General features: G+C 45.6%; 2 protein-coding genes across 2 annotated transcripts; both read left to right on the forward strand.

The window, feature by feature from the left end:
* The first annotated feature begins 1,406 nt into the window (after nucleotides 1-1,406).
* Nucleotides 1,407-5,873, forward strand: LOC120697943 (serine/threonine-protein kinase STN7, chloroplastic-like). Its single transcript, XM_039981332.1, has 10 exons — nucleotides 1,407-1,830; nucleotides 1,904-1,993; nucleotides 2,358-2,477; nucleotides 2,639-2,743; nucleotides 3,299-3,467; nucleotides 3,550-3,643; nucleotides 3,765-3,858; nucleotides 3,961-4,017; nucleotides 4,729-5,142; nucleotides 5,506-5,873. The coding sequence occupies exons 1-10, from the start codon at nucleotides 1,444-1,446 to the stop codon at nucleotides 5,659-5,661; spliced, it is 1,686 nt and encodes a 561-aa protein (XP_039837266.1). The 5' UTR covers nucleotides 1,407-1,443; the 3' UTR covers nucleotides 5,662-5,873.
* An 8,591-nt stretch (nucleotides 5,874-14,464) lies between these two features.
* On the forward strand, nucleotides 14,465-21,577 carry LOC120697944 (putative clathrin assembly protein At2g01600). Its single transcript, XM_039981333.1, has 15 exons — nucleotides 14,465-14,791; nucleotides 14,961-15,030; nucleotides 15,226-15,323; nucleotides 16,441-16,579; nucleotides 16,669-16,796; nucleotides 16,951-17,043; nucleotides 17,122-17,172; nucleotides 18,429-18,494; nucleotides 18,573-18,638; nucleotides 18,748-18,828; nucleotides 18,907-18,984; nucleotides 19,559-19,735; nucleotides 19,817-19,892; nucleotides 19,983-20,104; nucleotides 20,825-21,577. The coding sequence occupies exons 1-15, from the start codon at nucleotides 14,702-14,704 to the stop codon at nucleotides 21,182-21,184; spliced, it is 1,695 nt and encodes a 564-aa protein (XP_039837267.1). The 5' UTR covers nucleotides 14,465-14,701; the 3' UTR covers nucleotides 21,185-21,577.
* The last annotated feature ends 179 nt before the right edge of the window (nucleotides 21,578-21,756 follow it).

The following is a 21,756-nucleotide window of genomic DNA, read 5'->3' on the forward strand; positions in this document are numbered from 1 at the left end:
GACAAGATTCATATCCAGCTACCCTGCCGATCAACCATACTATATTTGTCATAACTTAATTTCGATGTATATTCAATAATTTAAAATGAAATGACATCATGAACCCCTTCTTCTGGACTACCTACATTCTTCATGCTAGGCCAAAACTGTTTTTCTCCTCTCTAGAGATTATTATGGGAGTCCAGGGGAAAGAAAGAATGAATGAGTTTATCTATTGCTACATTGCAGTACTGTATGCTTATGGCTAGGTGACCTTGCAATCTGGGGGATGAACTATAGAATCCTGAAACCTCTTAAACAAGAACGCATGAACAGCGTGCACAAACTAGGGCTTGATTCCCCCAACTCAACTCATGCAGGATGCTTGGCGCTTGGCAGTTAAAATGAGTTTCTCTGGATTTGATTCTTTGCAAGAACAGGTTAGTTACGGTTGACCATGATTAACAACTGCCCCGTCTACGTTATGCCCATGTTATGCAAGAACCCCACGATCAGCGAGGTTTTATTCCACCGACCTTGCAATCATCAGGTTAAGACAATGGACTAATGGAGAGAGTTCTGTTGGACATTGCGTTGGGTTCACCAGTCTCTAAAGGCCCACATTGAGCCGTAGTAGTAGGCCCTATTCAATGGCCCGCTAACATTAGTACAGTAGGTGGGTTGGCCCACGGGCCATGGAAACCCCACTTTGGTCCAGTACTCGAATAAAGTTCTGTTGTTTCTAAAAAAAAAAGAGAATAAGTTGATGCACGTGGCAACACCAGTCACAGTAGTGGTGTGATCGAAGTTCTGGTGTGATAGATTTTTTTTTCACTGTCGAGCTCGACTAGTACCACTGTACCAGTAGTCCTACGAGTCCAGTCGCTGCCCAAGAATTGACCACCTTGTCTTTTATCGGAGAGGTAGCCTGAGTGTCTGAGACAGTAGTCTTACGAGAGCGGATCCTAGCCACTAGCTCATGGAAGCATCCGATGCTCCCACTCCACGTCTATCTTCCCATAGCCACAAATTATGGCTTCCTCGTTTTTGTATTTTCGGCACACATAAGTAAACTTGAATTTGGAAGCATAATCGCAAGCGTGTATAAGCATGCTTTTAATTAATCCTCGTTTGAAACGCAACATTTTTCTCCGAATTTTATGGAACTTGAGCTAAATCATATGATTTATTTTTTAAAAAAATGGTGCTATTTGACATCTAAACTTTGTTAGATTTCATTTTCACTGGGGCAGAGGCGCAGAGCAGCTGCAAGCGCGGAGCCCGCGGGGCGGGCCACACGCATATTCAGCCACCGGCAAGTGGGCCCTCTGCCACGCGTCGAACTCGTCCATCCCCGCACGGCCGCACGCTTGAATTATCTCGCGAGCGATAATTCAAACTCGCGGAGGAATAAATAGCTCGAGATGCATTTTCGAACCGCGAAAAAAAAAAGAAAAATCCGAAATGGCCGCTAGTGGCCTTGGCCTCTCCACCTCCTTCCTCCCCCTCCACGACACGCTGCTCCGGCGCCGGCGCCGTCGGCCGGCGAGCCCCGCCGCCGCGTCGTTCCGGCCGGTGACGGCGGAGCTCGGCGGCGTCGCGACGGCGCTGGGGCGGCAGCTGGTGGAGGCGGTGGGCGTGGGGCTCCCCTGCACCGTCATGCAGTGCGGCGACGTCATCTACCGCAGCACGCTGCCCCACAACGACGGGCTCACCATCACGCCCCCCGGCGCCGCGCTCGCTCTCGCCGCCGTGTCGTACCTCTGGGCGACCCCCGGCGTGGCGCCGGGGTTCTTCGACATGTTCGTGCTCGCCTTCGCCGAGCGCCTCTTCCGCCCTACCTTCCGCAAGGTGTGTTTGCGCTTTAGTTCCGAAACCTATATCCTCTACAGCCACCATTTGTGCTGACTTGATGCTCGGGCAGGACGACTTCGTGCTCGGGAAGAAGCTTGGGGAGGGCGCGTTCGGGGTTGTGTGCAAGGCGTCACTCGCGAACCCCGAAGCCGCGGAGAAGGTAAAGGCTAATGTTGCGTCCGCATGTAAAGGCCTCAATTCTGTAGAATTCTGGTTGCCAATCCAAACTTGCTCATTGGCTTGGACGACTATGTGGAGTAGCAGGGTATTGAAATGCTTAGAACCTGGGCATGTTCAGTGTGCGCGTGAATTGTGCTCCTGAGGGAAGTGAATTTTTTTCTGTGGGTCTACGTTCAATATTGTGGGCACTGCTGTAGTAGTTGTTACATTATATGTGAATCACTCGCAGAGTTTACTGACAATGTTGGACTGAAGATTTCAGGATATCTAAAACCTGGAAAGTTTGTGAAACAAAGCTATCACCAATGGATATCTAAAATTAACTTATTTTGTTCATCTTGAAGCAAGGGGATGTGGTTGTGAAGAAGGCAGCTGAGTATGGTGCAGTTGAGATTTGGATGAATGAGCGTGTCAGGAGGGCTTGTGCTAGTAGCTGTGCGGATTTTCTTTATGGATTTCGCGAGGTATACTTACTGACTCAATTAGATGCTTGTGTTGCAGTTTTTTATTTGGGGTTCACTCGGTCTCTTCTCTTTTCTTAACATAAGATATGTCCAAAAACGGCTTTGGCTTTCTTTAATAGAATTTGACTTATTCCTGAAACTGGTTGCATGTTGCCTTTTAGAGCAAAGCGAAAGGGAAGGGGGCTGAAGAATATTGTCTTATTTGGCGTTTTGAAGGCGAGGATACATTGTATGATCTCATGCAAAGCAAGGAATTCCCTTACAATGTAAGTTCTGCCATCTGGCTTGAAAGATAGTGTCTTAAGTATGCTTGGTTACATAAACTCTAGTTGAACCAGGTTTTCTCAGGTTTTTTCATGATATTTGCTTCTTTGAATGATCTGCAGTTAGTTTAACTGATGGTCACCATTCACCAGTTTGGTGCTAAGTGAGATCTTCTCTTTTTTGCATACGTACCTGGCACGTATTTCATTAAGAGGAAAGCAATACGACCATTACAAACCATAATAGGATCAACTAGAATGATCAAGTTGATTAACCAGTTCCAGTCAACTTTATGTGTTGACCAGTTGTATTTGTTTGGGATTAAGCTAGTTTAGTGACAATAATATGAACTTTAGCTTAATAGGATCAACAGATAGAGAGAATAGTCAGACATGTCTTCCTTTTTCAGCTTTTTCAGTCATGTCTGATGAGATGAAATAAATCTGCCATGTGCTTTTTCAGCTTTTGAGTCAACATAAGCCATAACAAATTTACAGTAGCATGGAGTAGCCATTATCTACTTAACAGATGTGATTTTTTTTTTTTTTGTCAATCAGGTGGAGACGAAGATTCTTGGTGATGTCCAGGACTTGCCAAAGGGAATAGCAAGAGAGAATAAGATCATTCAAACAGTAATGAGACAACTCTTATTTGCTCTTGATGGACTTCATTCGACGGGGATTGTTCACAGAGACATAAAACCTCAAAACGTGATATTTTCAGAGGGTGATAACAAAACCTCAATTTGCTTTTAATTTTATAGCAAAATATCTGCTCTGATTTTCCTCCTTTTTTTTGGCTCTAATAGGATCAAGAACCTTCAAAATTATCGATCTTGGAGCAGCAGCTGACTTAAGAGTAGGCATCAACTACATTCCCAAAGAGTTCCTTTTGGATCCAAGGTACTTGCAACTACCTTCATTATTATGAAGTATTCCGGCAGCCAAACATTTCACCTGGAAAAGCTGTTTGTGCTAATGGTTTCACTAGAAAGGTTGTTGAAGCTTTACCAATACTTGGCAGGTATGCCGCACCAGAGCAATATATCATGAGCACACAAACACCATCCGCTCCTTCTGTTCCAGTTGCAACAACTTTGTCTCCAGTCCTGTGGCAGGTATACTTCAAACTGTTATTTTTTTTCATGTCAGTCCTATGAGAAATTGATCCAACCAACATAACTGCTTTGAGCTGATGCAGTAATATTTATCTTTTACAGTTGAATCTTCCTGACAGATTTGACATATATAGCTTGGGCCTCATATTCTTACAGATGGTAAGTAATTAGAGTGAATAAACATATTAGCATATACTTACAGGTATATGTATTAAAAATTAGTACAAGTTTACATGGCATGCTACACGCAGGTACATCTTAGAGCACACAACTAGGAAACATGAAACGATCTAAAGCTGTCCTTTTTTCCAATCTCCACAGACTACTGCAATTCTTCTTGTTCGTTGGTTTGAACCTCATAATGCTAATCTTCCCTCTACATTACACTGCTGCTTGTATAGATTCTTCTACTCTGTCTTGTCAAAACACCATCCAGTATTTAGCATTTTAGCTAGCACCTGCTTGCTACAATGATCGTGTTAATTAGTACTAAAATACAGGATGGTGGAATGTGCTCATCTGATTGTTATGAACACACTTGTAATTATTAACGTATATGAGATCAGAGTTATATTTTATTGACGTCGGAGTTACTTTTTGTCGTGACCTAACATATGGTCATATGACACTGTTCTATTACAATTAAGTGTGTTCTTCTCTTCATTCAACCTCCTTTTCAAGCTCCACCAGCCTACAATTTCAACACAGTTTCTTAATATACGTGGAATATGCTCTGCAGCTGGCTACATCTCCACACTCGTCTTTTGTTTTTCCTCTTCCCGGTCAAAGATATCATTACAGCATCTTTCTGTGGAATTTCATAAGACATCTTGTAGTTGTTAATCTTTTTAACCCAACATTCTTTTGCAGGCATTTCCTTCTTTACGAACTGACAGCAGCCTTATACAATTCAACCGCCAACTGAAGAGGTGCGATTACGACTTACAAGCTTGGAGGAATCTGGTGGAGCCACGAGCGAGTGCTGAGCTTCGGAGGGGCTTTGACATAATGGATCTTGACAATGGCATTGGATGGGAACTCCTCACATCGATGGTCTGGTACAAAGCGCGGCAAAGGATTAGTGCTAAGGCCGCATTGGCACACCCATACTTCAACCGTGAAGGGCTTCTTGGCCTCTCTGTCATGCAAAACGTACAACTGCAACTGTTCCGGGCAACCCAGAAGGACTACAGTGAAGCAGCTCGATGGGTTGTCGGCCTCATGGCAAGGTCAGGAACTGAAGATGTGGGAGGCTTTACAGAAGCACAGCTTCAAGAGCTTAGGGTATGTATGGTTGCCTTACCTTTGTATCTTTTTGATGCAGTATGGTAGCATAATTAACCAATACATAGAACACACAAAGATTGATTTGAAATACGCGCTGGAGTTTTTTTTTTTTGAAGGGCAAACTGGGTGGGGGGCACCACAGCACTTTATTTTCAATATGTACAGGAGTAGTTGATTTATTGCAGCAGTTTGCTGTCAAACGAACTTTTCGTTTGAAATCACTAGTCTTACGTAGAGCACACAAAGGTTTGAAACACTAGGAGTTGTTGACTTGTTGCAGCAGCTAGAACATATGATCTGTCAGGAGAACACCAAAGACTCACAGCTTGTGTGCGTGTGTGTTACTCTCTTTTCGTGTAGGAAATAAAGCCAAAGAAAGGCAGCGCCCAGCGGAATGTGCTGGCCTCCGTGCTGCGCGTGCAGAGGAAGATCGTGACAACGATCAAAGAGAGCATGGACGAGCTCACCAGCCAGAACAAAAGCATCTGGTGGAGCCGTTGGATACCGAGGGAGTAGTAGGCCGTACATTGCCCTATTCTTCTGTATAAAACGTCGCCCATTAGCGCTGGACCACTGGTCATGGTACAATATACAATACTGCTTACTTCGTACATGCTGGAGACTGGTGAGTACAAAATTTGTCTGAAAGACAGCAGTAACACGATGTATAGATGTAAATATTTTGCGTTTGCGCTGAAGCATCATATAATTTTTTGAGATCCTTGTCACAAGTACTCGACTGGTCGCTTGATTAACGTGTGATTGGGGTTGTCGTAGCTTTCTGCGCTGGAAGAGTGAAAAGGTTCTTCGACATGTGGTGTGCAAGATTCCATGACAGGTCACTTGTGACGTGGCGCCATGATTGGCAACGCAGTCTTTTCAACTGTAGCCAATGTTGATGAACGTAGTTTATGACGCAGTTGGAGGCTTTGGGGGTGGGACTTGTGGGAGTACCATGTTGACCCTTCTCAATTGTTGCATTCACCCGAAGTGGTCCTCATGGCCATTCTGCTCAAGGACTCGAGGTGCCAACGACTGGCTGTTGGCATGGCTGTGAACTGCATTTATCTGAGATTCTGAGTACTGTGGCCTTGTGCAGGTGGTGGTTTTCCGTTGAATCACATTAGAGGCCTGTGGCCCGTGGCCCGTGGCCGTCTAGAACTGAGAACCCCATCTTGACCATGCCTAAATTTTAAGCAAAAGCTTAAAATCAAGTAAATTCAAGCAAAAGCTTTTTTTTTCAAAAAAAAATCAAGCAAAAGCCCACCAGAGAGCAGCGTGGAAGGGAAAGGCGGCAGCCCAAAGCACCACGGCCAGAAAGGACGCAGGGCTGGAGTGGAGGGCCGGCCGCCCTCTCCAAGCAAGCGCAAGAACGCGGAACGCACGGGCTGGAGCGATTCCAGAACATGTCGGCATGGCATGGCAACACGGGGGCCAGATGCCTGACATAATGACATTTCTTCGGCAAACAATCCAAAACAGTGACACAGGTAGTCAGGTACTACTAGGAACGTAGGAGTACTGCTGCTAGCCTGCTACTGTATCCTGATGCAGCTAGAGGCGTACTGTAAAGGGCGTAGAAGGCACAGGCGCACACGTGACGGCACGCAAAATGTTTCAGAAAAGCCTTTCCAATGTATTTTTGGGGAGGTTATTTGCATGTTTCATTTCAATTCCATTTTACCATTCTAATTGGATACTGCTCTTGAAAAGTTTTAGCTGAATAAATCAAGCCCAAACTAGTAGGTAGTAGCCACCGAACTTCATTCTAAGGCCTCGTTCGGCTGCAGCCGGAACGGCCCGGAACGAGGCCCGTTCCAGCCGGATTGGCCTGGCCCGACTCGAAGTCAGGTCTGACCTGGAACAGCTGTTCGGTTCGGCCTGGTCTGGGAAGGAAGCCGGCCCGGTTTTGCTCCTCCCCCGTTGGAAACGGCCTGGAATGGAGCCAGGAGTCCTACCCTCCGGCTCCAATCCGGCTCCACGCGCGAGGGAGGCGACGCCGGCACAACTGGTGGTGTGCGAGGCGACGGCTAGGCGGGGCGAGGAGACTGCGTGGCTTCACAGCGGCGGCGAGGTGACGACGGCGCGACCTCCTTCTCGCCGGTGATCCCCTCGCTCCCCCCTTCGTCCTCCTCCTCTCTCCCTCCTCTAGGGTTCTTGGATCTTGCCGCTGCTGTGAAGCCACGCCGTCTCCGCCATGGGATCTTGCCGGTGATGGGAGCGCAGCCTCGCTGGCCGCGGGGGCCGGATTCGTAGGGGCACTCCTCGCCAGTGCGCTCAGTGCCTGGGCCTTCGTGCGAGGCGGGGGTGGCGCCGGCGCCGTCCTAGCCACCGTCCTTCAGATCGATCCGTTGCTTGCTTGCTGCTGCCGCCGCCGCCGCTCCCCTTCCTCCCTCTTTTCCTTCGTTGGCTTGCTTTCTCCGCCATGACGAATAATCCCCATTACCCCATGAAGATGCAGTAGCAAGATGTAGATTAGATTGTTCCGGTGTCTGGAACATGGATGCAGCTCTTAACACTTGAAATCTTACCTGTAAGTTGTGATTATGTTTTATTATTCTTGCAGCTAGCCGAGGTGCCTCACGCTAGTTATGCAAGGCAGTAAGTTTAGCAGCTGCACATATCAAGAGGGGCAAACCAGCTCCTGGCCACTGGAGTTTAGTGGTTGGGGTTGAGAATGCTTCACCACGTTACATTATGTTTTTTTACATGTGATTTTTACTTTTCTGAGAATGATTGATTGTTGGCTGACTAATTGAGTTCTGATCCCCTTCGAAAGAATAACATCCTCTGCAATGTTTCCACAACATTACCTAGAATTTATTATACATCCTTGCACACATAAACACACTTTTTAATCAGATGGGTTATTAATGTTTTCTGTTCACTTATACATAATTCAAGGGATTTTATTTATCATTTTTTTGAATGGTCAGGGGGGAGTATCCCCACCTGAATTGTATTCAAAAGGTGTGGCAGACCACAGATCAAAGGCCTCATTTTTAGGAAAATGAGACCAAACCCACATTGCTCGGTTAATTTGGGAAAACCGGGCTAAAACCACAACAACCACCTAGCTAAACTAGGTCTAAACCAACTCCAGAGCCCAAGCACATGGGCAAATTTGTGGCATAACCACGAATAGAAAAACACGCACACCCCAGCTAAGGGTGGAAATGTTGCACAACCACGAATAACAACAAAACTATTGCCGGCCTTAGGAAGCTAGGGTAGTCGCTTGCGCCGTCTTCCGACAATGTACCGCACCACGGTCCGCTGCAAGCCAAGTCGTCTCACGAAGTCGTAGCTGCAAGCGCCGTCCATTGACGCTGCCCCACGCTGCACTTAGTTGCCCCACGCTGTCCAGGCGACAACGACGAGACAACCCCTAGCCGCCAACCAGCCATCAATGTCATATACTGAGTTGGTTGGTTCTCAAGCAGCGACACCTCCGAGGAGGGGGACGCCGCCGCCGACCGCCACGAGCCACGGCTGCAGGCTGCAACGAAACAGGTTCTCCAACGGCGACGCTTCCAAGGAAGGAACGACGCCAAGGGCGCCGCCGCCACCCACCTGAGCGAATTCAGGCAAGGTTTTCACCAAGAGAGACCTGTCCGGGAGGGGAGGCACCTCGACAACGCCCCCAAGGGGGAACACGGCGTCCATTGAATGTCGTCGTTGCCGGCCCGGCCAGAGGCCGTGCAAGACTTTCGTCTTGCAAATCCCTCATCCCCCGATCGCCGCAGCACCATGCGCCCTCTGCCGCTGCTGCCGCCATCTCGAACCGCGGCCCCCATGGCACCCGCCTGCGCGCCCACGACGGACACCCCCGCGTGGGGATGCCACCGCCACTGCTCAGGGGTGTCGGGGACCCCCACAACGTGGCGCTAGTGCGGCCGGCCGGGTCCACTGCCCCGCCGAGCGGGACCGTCGGGGCCGCGCCTCCAACCAGCCACAGCCTGCGGCCGACCAACGCCGTGCGTGGGGGGAGCCACCGCCGCTGCACCGCGAAGACCGACCCCGGCCGCAGCCGCCGCCGCTGCCAAACCTGACGCTGGCGCGTCGTTGACCGGGGGCAAATCCCCGGGCCGCCGCCGCCGCACCCCCAGCGCACGCGTCACCCACTGCCGACGGCCCACGCGCCCCCGGTGCACGCCGCGCCGCCGGCACCGCCGACACGCGCCGCAGCTAGGACGCGCTGTAGCTTGCCGCCGCTGCAGCAATAGGGTCGCGTCGTGTAGGACCAGCCCTGGGGTCACCGGATCGCTGGACCTGTAGCCCCGGGCCGTCGCTGCCGCCGCCGCACCGCGCAGGACCAACCCCGGGGTCGCCGGATCCGGTCCCCAGGACGCCGGATCTGCAGCCCCGGGCCGCCGGCGCCGGCTCCATGCCTCGGGGTGGCTGCCATCGCCGTCGGGCAGTGTGCGCGACCCCGCACCGTCACCGAAGCCAACAGCCCCCTACTTGAACACAACAGGGTCTACATGGAGTAGCCCCGTCCGCCGCCTCCCCGGAGGAGCCGTAGCTGGACAGGGCCCCCCGAGCTCCCCAACTGGGGTCTGGGGATGGCCGGAAGACGGTGGGAGGGACCAGATCAGGGCCGGAGATGGCCGGATCCGGTGAGGGGAAGCCAAGCTGGGGCCTCAAGAGCCGGCGAGCGGATGGCATCTCGCCGGAAAATATGGCTGCTCATGTTTGAAGTTGGAGAGAAAACGTGAAAGGGAGATGGAAAAACAAGACGGCGGATGGTCACCGGCTTCGGTGCCACCGCGGCCGCCGCCGCCGGGCGCCGTCCGCCGGCGGCGGTGGCCGGCAGGAGCTGCTGGCGGGGAGTTTTTTGGGGACGGCGTAGTCGCCCCTCCCGTCGCCTGAGAGCGACGCGGAGGGGTACCCGTTCCCACAGTCAGAGTTTGTTTTCAATTTATCATTGCAGGTGGCCAGTTGGCTGGCTCAAGTTCTGCTAGTCAGTTCAAGGGATTAGATTATTACAGATTAATATCCTGATTATGGGTTGCCCGTCCTTTGGTGTTTAAGTTATGTGAGCTTGTGTAGACCTGGTATTTGAGCTTTAGCCTAGTTAAACTGGTATTCATGGATGCCTGAATATTTCTGTTAGTTTGATCCATGGTATTTGAGCTCTAGCCTAGTTAAACTGGTATTCGGTTTACTTGCATCTTACTTTTTATTGCTATACTGAAATATCTCTAAGTATATTGTTTGTGTTTATGGTTGAAGCACATAGTTATTATGTGAGCATGTACGTCCTATTGTTTGTAAATACTAACTAAAGTGTCAATCTTCTAAGACCTTATCATATGCTTGGCATAGATTTCTATAAATTCTTATGTTCTAGTTTTTGTAATTGTGACCGTGACAAGCTAGCCTGCTTGCAGTATAAAACCGCCAATTATATCGTGATGTGTTAGAACAAATGAGCTGACTTGTTGTAGTACCAAAAAAATTATGTTCATATGCATGTGTCAGGCTCGAAATCTTGTTCTTTGTTTAATCTATCTAGGATGCCTGGAAAAGTAAATTTGTTGGAACAACAACATTTAACCTTTGTAATCTTTGTTCATGCAGGTTGAGGAAGGCAATGATATGCTGCATCAAGTAGCTACAGTGCTTTGTCGCGTTTGATGAAGCCCGCATAGCCAGTAGACTAGACTTTTATCATTTTGTGATGGCTAGGCATGATTTGTTCGTAGTTTGGTTGCTTCTTTTCATTTGTTAGCTCTGTTGCGTTGCCCTTTCTTTTGGTTCCGAGCAAAGCCAATGGAAAAACTTCTGAAAATACGGCGCTCTGCGAAAACTCGTTCAGCTTGTGCTTGTACCATGTGCTCAATGTATGTTTTTACTTGCATCAAATCCAAAATATATATCTATCAACTATGGCAGCAGCAAAATTTCAGAAACAGTAAAAAAGGATATGTGTAATGCTCAACCATTGTTGTGCTCTGCTATTGCTGTTGAATGGTTCCAGACCCAGCAGTCCCGAACGGAGCAGGATTGGTTCAGGGGCAGGATCGGTCCAGGTCAGGAATGAGTGGATCCACTAGGTTCACTGGATCCTGGTCTGGATCGGATCTGGGGGCAGGAAGCGATCCAGAGCTCCCGAACGAGGCCTAAAGGAGTTTATGAGGTTGGATTACAGCCGCAGAAGTACTGATCCAAAAGGAGTTCAGACCAGATGCCACAAGTTAGCAACCGCCGTAGATTCATGGCCGCTTAAACCTAAATCCGGGCAATGATTGGATACAGCAGAAATCAATAATGGCAGTGGTGTCAAATTCTGCCGCCAACCTTTGTCTTCATTTAGCACAGTGCAATGATCACATTGGAAGGCTGGAAACTAATCAAGAGTAATCATGTCATTGAATTTCAGATTTTCAGACTGGAAGCAACTGTGTTAATCATGACTAGGAAACATCATTAGAAACCGTTCGTTTTCTCTTTTCTGTGGTATGGTCGGGATGGGCCCACAGCCCAGCATCGTTTCGTTGGCGCGGGAAGGCGTCCGTTCAGAGTGCCTGACACCGAAGCGGCAACCGAAAGGCATGGAAGCATGACGCATGGTTCAGTTTCTTTATAGGAGTATTTCTTCAGGGACCCTACTTCGGAACGAGACTACCTTCACGTTGTTTATGTGGGCGTGTGGCGTGTAGAAAGAGTATCTGGCCAGCTAACCATGCGAGACATACCTGTCAGTTTGCACATGAGTCCCTTCACTTTATTTGAATTGGCGCACTATTCCGTATAAGAGCATCTCCAAGAGTTCTCCATCCCAGGTTGCCATTTTTATTTTTTTTGACAAAAACAGAAAAAACCTTCTCCAACAGTTTCCATCCCAGGTTATCATTTATGCCAAGTTTGAAAAAAGAGCCTCCGCGCACGTATATATGCGTGCTCGTATCCGCGGCGCATCCCTCCGTATCAGAAGAGGTGGAAGGTCATAAAAATAATTTTGTTTCTGTCTCAGAGTTCCTGATTAAGTTTTCATGAGGTGGAAGGGCATAAACATAATTTTGTTTCTCTCTCAGGTTCCTGATGTAAGTTAGATCTGAATTTGGCAAATGAATTATGCCAAACTATTGGAGCTGAACTCTTTTTTTACTTGGCATATCTTTTTAGAAGTTGGCAAAACACAAGATATGCCAAGTAAAATATGGCAAACTCTTGTGTTTTGCCAACTTCTAAAAAGATATGCCAAGTAAAAAAAGAGTTCATCTCCAATAGTTTGGCATAATTCACTTGCCAAATCCAGATCTAACTTACATCAGGAACCTGAGAGAGAAACAAAATTATATTTATGCTCTTCCACCTCTTGAAAACTTAAATCAGGAATCCTTCTCTGTTATTTATTTCTTTTTTCACCCTCCCACCTGACTGAAACCACGATGCCAACGGCGCGCCGCGCGCGTATATTTACGCGCTGGAGGCTGGTTTTTCTCAAGTTGCCAAAAATTACCAAGTCTTTTGCCAAACTGTTGGAGGAGTATTTTTAACGTTTTTGACAAAAATAAAAAATGACAACTCGATTTGCCAAACTACTGGAGATGCTCTAAGTATTAAAAAAAAAACCAAGCCAAAAGAATGTCACAAATCTAGTCGCAGTATGAACACAGTAGACTATGTCACACATTTCTTGTCAATGAGGAAAGGTCCCCATGTACAACGTGGGACATCTACAGTAATCTTTGTATTAGATTGTACTTAAAGCATGTCACAAAACTTAGTTTGTAGTGTAAATACAGTTAATGCCGAGTGTTTGTGTTACAAAACTATACCATTCACCATGCTCATTGTGTTGTGGTTCACTCCCTTAGGGTGCTGTTACTCGATTGTAATGCCCACTGAGTTACTTTTCTTTTTAATATAACCGGTAACTCCCCTACGAGATTCGTTTAAAAAATATTTATATGAGGGAGTGTTACGCTAATCGAGGCAAAATATTATTGTGCAATATAAAGGGAATCTACAACACAGGCCTCAACAAGCTACAAGTTATCTGCATATGACTTCGTTTATGGAGGAAAATTCAATAGTAAAAGAAAGATGAAACATAATCAGTAATTAATAGATAGTCTTGTTATTGGACCTACTTTATCGGTTCGTGTAGAGTGCTATAAAATATTGATATTGAGGAAATTATCCATAGTGTTTAAATTTCTAGACGTGACGTGTGCAACTATCTGCAGGGGAATGCATAATAGTCTAAATTTTATAATCCACCACCAGGTTTACTCCTACTTATCTGCACTGCTGACATTGGCACAAGTCAAACACACAATACATTTTCATTAGCACCTCCCATGCTCAATCGTATTCACTAATACGTCCCATCTCTAGGCCTGCTAATGGGTTGGATTGAAATGGGTTTTATGGGGTGGGTTTTGAAATGGAGTGTGTTTGGATGAGTTAAAATGTGTTGTATTAGTTAATGGGGTGGGTCGGGGCGGGTTCTATATAAATGCGGGTTGGGGTGGGTTGAAATGGATACTTTTTACAAAATAGTATAACTATATATAAATGTGGGTCTCACGTGAGAGCTGAACTCTGAAATTAAAACCACGTGTTTATATCAGAAAATTTTATCGAAATTGACTGAATTTTGTTGGAGATGATTCAGTACGACTGGCAGCTATTTTGTGCAAAGCAGTGTGGCTAGAACTACCTGTGGGCCCCACATGAAGAGCCGGATCCTGGAATTAAAACATCGCGTTCACACTATAAAATTTTATCGAAATTGATTGAAATTTGTTGGAGATGACTCAGTATGACTGGCAGCTACTCTGTGAAAAGCACCGTGGCTAGAACTACACGTGGACTCCACATCAAGAGCCGGACCCTAGAATTAAAATCTCGCGTTCACACTATAAAATTTTATCTAAATTGACTGAAATTTTTAGAGATGAGTCAATATGACTGACAGATACTCTGTGCAAAGTAGTGTGGCTAGACATATATGTGGTCCCCACATTAAGTATAGAACCACTAAATTTATCTGCATAGTAGAACCCATGGGTTTTTATGGGTTACCCGTTTATAATGGGGCGGGTTGGTTAGAGTTGAGAAATTAACTAATTGAGTTGGGTGGGGTTGGATATCTAAATATGTTAATTTTGGGTGGGGTTGGATATGGTGCGGGTTCCAACTCATTAGTAGGGCTATCCACCTCATCAATCAGCATAAAATACAAATACGTTCCTGCTAGTTCAGAGGGGTTTAATGCAAAATCAAGGCATCTTTGCCTCGTTCAAGTCTCGAACCTTCCGCAGTTCCGCTCGTAAACTAAACCACGAGAGGAAGGGTCGTCACTCTAGACGTACCCGCCCTCTCACGCAACTTCGCAAAAAAGAGGCCTCGCCTTGTTCATTTTCACTCCCAGCATCGGCGAAATTTGACACGCCAGGCCGCCAGGCGCCAGCACAGAAAAGGGTAAAAAACCACCCCAGAAAAAAAAACCCGAATCAAACGCGTCCCCTGGAGGCCAGAAATATAGCGAGGAAGGAAGGGGCGATAGCGGCGAGGGGGACGAACAAGCGGCCGCGCAGAAATGGCGTCGATGCAGAGCTGGCGCAAGGCCTACGGCGCCATCAAGGACACCACCACCGTCAGCCTCGCCAACCTCAACTCCGACTTCAAGGTGCCCCTCGATCCGGTGTCTTCCCCCCTCCGATTTCCCCGGATTTTTCTTCGACCTAAGTTTGGGCAGTTCATCCAAACCCTAGTTTCAACCGAGCCTGTGGTGTTTTGGGGGTGCGGGAGCAGCCTCGGATCTGTGGGTTTTGATTGGTGCCTGCTCGCTTTTGTAGGATCTGGATGTGGCGATCGTGAAGGCGACTAACCACGTGGAGTGCCCGCCCAAGGAGCGCCACCTGCGCAGTGCGTTGATTCATTCATATACCCTGTATTTCCGCGTATTAAAGCTTCCGCCTAATTTAGTGTTTATGGGGGTCGGAATTAGATCGTGCCTCCAAGTGGGGGAGGCTGCGAAGGAGGGAAGGGTGTGAGGCGTGCGTGCTTTTGGGCGTTCTTCGGTGTTTGATGATGGGTAATTTGCGCGTGGTGGTGTTGCAGAAGTTGTTGCGGCGACGTCCATCGCCAGGCCACGGGCTGATGTTGCCTACTGCATCCACGCTCTTGCCCGCCGTCTTGCCAAGACCCGCAACTGGATTGTAAGTTGTATGCTCGAGATTTTTCCCCCCATTGTTCCTGTTGTCTATAGAATTTGTTGTTTGGATTATTTTAGTTGGGAGTTCTTTTCTCATTGTTCATTGTTCCTTTCATCTCTGGAACTTGTTGTTTTGGGTGCTATTTTAGTTCGTTTTTGTTTGCAACACACTAAACATTAGCATGCCAATCTTCTGAGGAGATTTCAATTGGACTTTGCATGATATATTCTCAAATGAGATGTTGAATTTCTGTCGAGTTGTCTATAAGCATGAGCAGTTACCTTGATTCAAATAACACACTGAACATTGGGGTGGGGAAAGCATAAACAATTGCTTTGATTCAAATAACATTATGCCAGACCATTTATCGCTTATTAATCATCTGGCTGATGCAAAATTGATGTTTTAGTTAAGTTGATCCCTTTTATGACTTGCATATGAAAAACTTGTGACTCAAAATGTGACCTGCACTGGTTCTTGTAATTTCTCGAATGCTTATTAGTGTGCAGAAAAGTTGCTATGCCTATTTTCAGCTGGAAATGTAGAGCTTCAATGTATCCTAGGCTGATTGTAGTTTTCTGGATTATATCAACTGCAGCTTTGAAGGAAGTTCTAATAGTTGCATTCTCTTGTGCATTAATCCTTTTGGTCATTGCTTACCAATTTGTTTCTTATACTTGCTTGAAATGCTTGGTTGTCTATTGCTAGTAACTAGTATTTCCATTGAAGGTTCATATTTAGTTTATTATTTTTCCGAGGAAATTTGGATTTGAAAGTGCTTGGTTCTTGGTTGATGGTAACTGTTATTTCCTTTATAGGTTATATTTTAGCGTACCATGTTGCTGAGGTAAGTTGGATTTGAACATGCAAATGAAGAATTTATTAGGTAGAAACTTATGGTTGTCCAAAGCTAACCATTTAACTCTACAATTCCATTCTTCAGTTTGATAATGTGTGTTAGCAATGAAGTATGAATCTTAGTGAATTATTTTTAGAGAAAAGTCGTCCTGAATTATTAGGAAAGCTAAATGTTAGTCATGAGAAAAAAAATTCCCGAAATTCCTTTTCAGGTTTCATATTGTGGTGTTTAATTTTCTTTACATCTCTTTTGGACATGTAGGTTGCACTGAAAACACTTGTAGTGATCCATAGGCTACTTCGCGAGGGCGATCCTACATTTCGAGAAGAGCTTCTTAACTTTACACAAAGGGGACAGATTCTACAACTTTCAAACTTTAAGGATGATTCCAGCCCGATTGGTTGGTATTTCTTCTTGTAGTATAAAGCTGTCCTGTCCTGCCTATTTCTTCCAGATTTCCCGGATTTCATATGCTAAGTAATCTTGCAGCTTGGGATTGTTCTGCTTGGGTTCGCACATATGGTTTGTTTTTGGAGGAAAGGTTGGAATGCTTCAGAGTTCTGAAGTATGATGTCGAAGCTGAGCGTTTGTCCAAACAGGGTCAAGGTCCTGAAAAGGTTAGGAACATTGCATCTCAGTGTGGTACTGGCATACTTTAAGCCTGCAAATGACAAATGATTAATTTCGAGGATTGCAACAGTTTTTAGTTTTTAGTTTCAGTAACAATTCCAGGTCACTAGTTAATTCTTCAACTGATTCTTTTTGCCACAGGGACACAGTAGAACTAGAGAGTTGGATTCACAGGATCTATTAGAGCAACTGCCAGCGTTGCAGCAGTTATTATACAGACTTGTGGGATGCCGGGTGATTGTCTCTTGTAACTTGTTTCTTTTTTTTACGTAACATAGCTTACTGACTTTTTTTATGTTTCTGTTTCTGTAGCCTGAAGGAGCTGCAAATAACAACTACTTGGTGCAATATGCTCTAGCTTTGGTAAGCTGTGTTCTTTGGTTTGATTTGGCTTAGAATTCTAATTTTATAAACTCATATGTTAGTCTTGGCTCATTAACTTATCCAAATAGTATTGGTGGAAAACTGAAAATAGAACAATTCTGCGTTGCTTCTGTTATAATCTGTAGTTTTCCTCTATGACACCCTGCCAGATGTTTCTAAACACAATTACATGATGTTTAATATTCTTTGTATCTGCGTGATGCATATCCTGTACAATAACAGAATATGTCCAGAAATAACCTATATTTGATTGCTTCCGATAAATGATTGGTCACTTCAGTGCTCCATGTTTGATTGTTTCTGAAGTATCCACGAACCATACTATTAGGCCCTATACTGTAATTCTCGGCCGTGTGGAAATAATCTCTAATCTGCCTCAGGAAGCTGAGCCTAGTCAAAGTTCGGCTAGGCGGCGCCTAGGCGCGATTAGTCGCTAGGCGAAACTCGTCGCCCCGACTATGGGGGTAGTCGGCGCTCTAGGTGCTAGGCGGTGCCGGTGGGGGTGGAGGAGCGCCTGTCGGAGGTTGCTGGTGGGGGAGGAACTTCAGACGGGCACGACATCGGGCACCAGCGGAGGAGGAGGAGGAGGAGGAGGCGGTGGAGGTGGCAGGCGCGGCTGGGAAGCAGTGCGGGTGCGGCGAGCGCATCTGCGAAGCGGACTGCAGACAAGCGGCCTCGGAGACGAAACAGGGGAGAGAGAGAGGGAGGGAGGGAGCTGGGCTTTTTTGATGGGCCTTTCTTTAACTTTAGGTCCACAGATCTCTTATTTTTTTCTTTTATTTATGTTAATTTAAGGTAATACATATATATGTGTATAAAAATTAAAATGCCTAGGAAAACGCCTAGGAGCGCCTAGGACCAAGTACTCCTGACTAGGCGCTAGGCAATGGGTCAGCGCCTAGATTCCGCGTAGCGCCTAGCTGAACTTTGAGCCTAGTTCTGTTGGTTGATGGTGTGGATGTACACCTAGACCACTCAAGTTCAAGTCATAATCAAGGTGAACTTGGGTGCCTATTATCTTCTTAATATAAAGCCACCTAGTTCCTCCTAGGTTGGGCTAGTTGTGAAAGTAATCTGCCTTATGTATGTTAAAGTATACATCTGCTTTTTTCCCTTCTGAAGGCTCATCAATTTGCTAAATAAAGAAATAATAATGTGCCCCGTGTTTTACCTGAGTACAATGCCATAATAGTTTATTTGACCTCAGATTGTGAATTTGTGACTATATTTCCCAGGTGCTAAAAGAAAGCTTCAAAATTTATTGTGCGATAAATGATGGAATTATCAACCTTGTTGATAAGGTAACAGGTAGTTTTCACATGGAAATATACTGTGTGTAGCTGACACTGCACACTTATGTTAGTTTTTGTGTTGTCTAGTTTTTTGAGATGCCAAGACATGAAGCACTTAAAGCTCTTGAAATCTACAGAAGGGCCGGTCAACAGGTAACTCCAGAGTTCAGAATATGATAATTGAAGTAATCTAGATTCTATAAAAACAAAACATCATGTGCTTTCCTTGTTCTTATATATCTGGGTTATTTGCTCATTTCAGGCTGGGAATCTATCAGAGTTCTATGAGAATTGCCGGGGTTTGGAGCTTGCGAGGAATTTTCAATTTCCCACTCTGAGGGAGGTGAGTTGTATTGACTGTCTACGTTGACTTTTTACACTGGATTATTTTGTGACATCTTATGTAAGAAACTTTCCGCAGCCACCACAAACATTTCTTGCAACTATGGAGGAGTATGTGAAGGAGGCTCCACGTATGGTTCCAGTTCGAGAACCCCTGGTTAGCACTTGGGTGATATGATTAATACAACGTTTCTGTTTTTTATACTCAATTGTTTTTTAGCCTAAACGAACTTGCTTGCGATTGTCTGTTGTTCTTGTCTCTTGGGTATATCATCTCTAGCAGTCTAGCCCACCGCAACTTGCTTGAGACTAAAAGGCTTCGTTGTTATTCTTGTAGTTTAGTACTCCAGTTATCCATTGGTTATGCGATTGGGAAATCACATAGCTATTTTTTTCTGCTTTCAGCGATGAGGCTGCTTAAGTTATATAACACTAGAAACTCCATTGAGCAAATCCCTGTGGCTAAAACCTCATGATTCTTCACAAGATATAGCAGTTTTCATTCCTGAGATATTCTTAGTTTTAAATGGCAATAAATTCATTTATCTGTCCGAAATTATCATTTTACGTACCAACTAATTGATTGCATATGCTTCCATGACATAATGATTATCATTTTAGTCATCCTTGTGTTGGCCAATTTGATATTCTGTGGATTGTTCCTCATATTAGGTATTCCTCTGAGTACTGGAGATGAGGTCAACTCATCAATTTTCTTTTTTTTTCATCAGGAACTTCCTGAGAGGCTTCTTCTTACATACAAACCTGAGGAGTCAGAGGAAATTCCTGAGCCTGCTCCTGTAGAAGAGGAAAAGGCACCAGTTGAAGAACCTGATCCGGTACCACCTGTTACCGAAGTTGTTTCACCTCCTCCCAAGACTGAGATGCCAGATACTGGTGATTTGCTGGTGGGTAAAAGAATGCTTTAATATCCATGATCTAAATCTTATGTGCTTATTACCACAACCTAAAGTCTTAATTGCTAATAGGGCTTAAATGATCCAAGCCCTGCTGTATCAGCAATAGAGGAAAGCAATGCTCTTGCCTTGGCTATTGTTCCTACAGGTATTTTTTTATCAATGAATTCCTAGCGAATGCTAAGCATGCCTGAAGGATCTGTTGTTAAGCGATATATTAATTTTGGATCTTTATTAGAGGGTACTTCAACAACCGGTAACACTGCGTTTCAAGATAGGGGGTTTGATCCAACAGGATGGGAGCTCGCCCTTGTTACCGCTCCGAGCAACACAACTTCATCTGCTTCTAGCAGTACATTGGTTGGTTTCTTTGATCTGCATATCTTTTTTTTCCCCTGAGGTGTTTATGTTTTAGTTGCATGTTATGGTGCTTCGTGGCACCAGAATATAGGGTTGCTACTGCTATATGGGCACATCACTCGCATCATTAGCTTTATTTAGTATGATGTTCCATCCTGTTAGTGAATTCATACATTTTGGTCAAAACTTGGTTGCAATATTTCTATAGGGATATTTTTTGCAGGATGAAGCTTATGTCCTGTGCTAGGTTATACGGTGGATCATGTGGCCCCATACTACATCATACATTACCTTGCATAGTCTTTAAGCAATCACATCATATGACTGTCAAACCCCCTTCTGTGTTATGGATTCTTGGCTGATAGTTCTGCACTGTAGTGTTTGTTAAGATAAACATGCATAAGTCTTATGACGCTCTGCATTGCACCAATAGCGCATAATTCTTGACAATCAGAATGCTCTTATAATTGTTTGGTCATGGACTCATGTGAATGACATTAGTTACATGTGCTATGTATGGCTAATCATTGATAACCTGTGAACAATAAGTGTACCTTGAGCAGTTGAGCTTGAGCCAATTGATGGCTATGCTAGAACACAATGTGGTTAAATAGTTTCAGGACACCAGGCTACGCATTGAATAACAGCAACGATATTTCATACAATTTGTGGCAATGCCAGCTGTGGTTGATCGAAATAAACTTCTGGACTCCCTTACAGGGTGGTGGATTCGACAAGCTCATCTTGGACAGCCTTTATGATGATGGGGCTTACAGGCAGAGACAACAGCAGCAGCTATATGGTTCAGCAGCGCCTAATCCATTCATGACAAATGATCCTTTTGCAATGTCCAGCCAAGTCGCTCCCCCACCATCAGTGCAAATGGCTGCCATGTCTCGGCAGCATCAACAGATCCCAACGGTGATGCAACCAAATCCCTTCGGACCACCAATGCAACCGCAGATGGGCATGGGCCCTGCAACAAACAATCCTTTTCTGGATGCTGGCTTCGGGCCATTCCCGGTGGCGAACAACGGGCATCGGCAACATAACCCATTCGGTGGTGCCCAACTTCTGTAGGCCATAGTTACATGAGCAAATTTGTGCCCCAGCAAATGCGATTTTTGTGTGATTATATCATGCATTGTGCTTGGCCATTATTGTATGCGACCCCTGTATCATGTGTTGGCTAAACCACACGGGGCTGCTGAGTTACCCGATCCTTGTTGTAAAGAAATTAGTGACCTGTGTAACACCAAGTATATGTCAATAAACAGTAGGACGTGCTTATAATTATAACAAAAAAAAACAAAAGAGTAGTGTACCAACTGATTGGCAATCTCGTACATGCTGTGTGGTTGCCACCATGTGCTTGGTTGAATCACTCTGCTCGGCTGGCTGTGGTTGGTGGCTGGTGCTGATTTATTGTGAGAAAAAAGTACTGCTGGCTGATTGTGGCTTGTGGTTGGTACTGATTTGGTGTGAGAAAAATACTGTTGTCTGGTTGCAGCTGAACAGAGTGAAATCTCAAGCCTAAAATCGTGGTGTGCTATTGTAGCTATGACCTCTGATGCTTATAGTACTTTGTGTGTTGTGACCTATGCATACTGTACATTGCAGCTTCTTTACATCTAATTTAGCTTGGTAACAGG

The sequence above is a fragment of the Panicum virgatum genome, chromosome 3K (assembly GCF_016808335.1).
Source record: "Panicum virgatum strain AP13 chromosome 3K, P.virgatum_v5, whole genome shotgun sequence".
Taxonomy (NCBI): Eukaryota; Viridiplantae; Streptophyta; class Magnoliopsida; order Poales; family Poaceae; genus Panicum; species Panicum virgatum.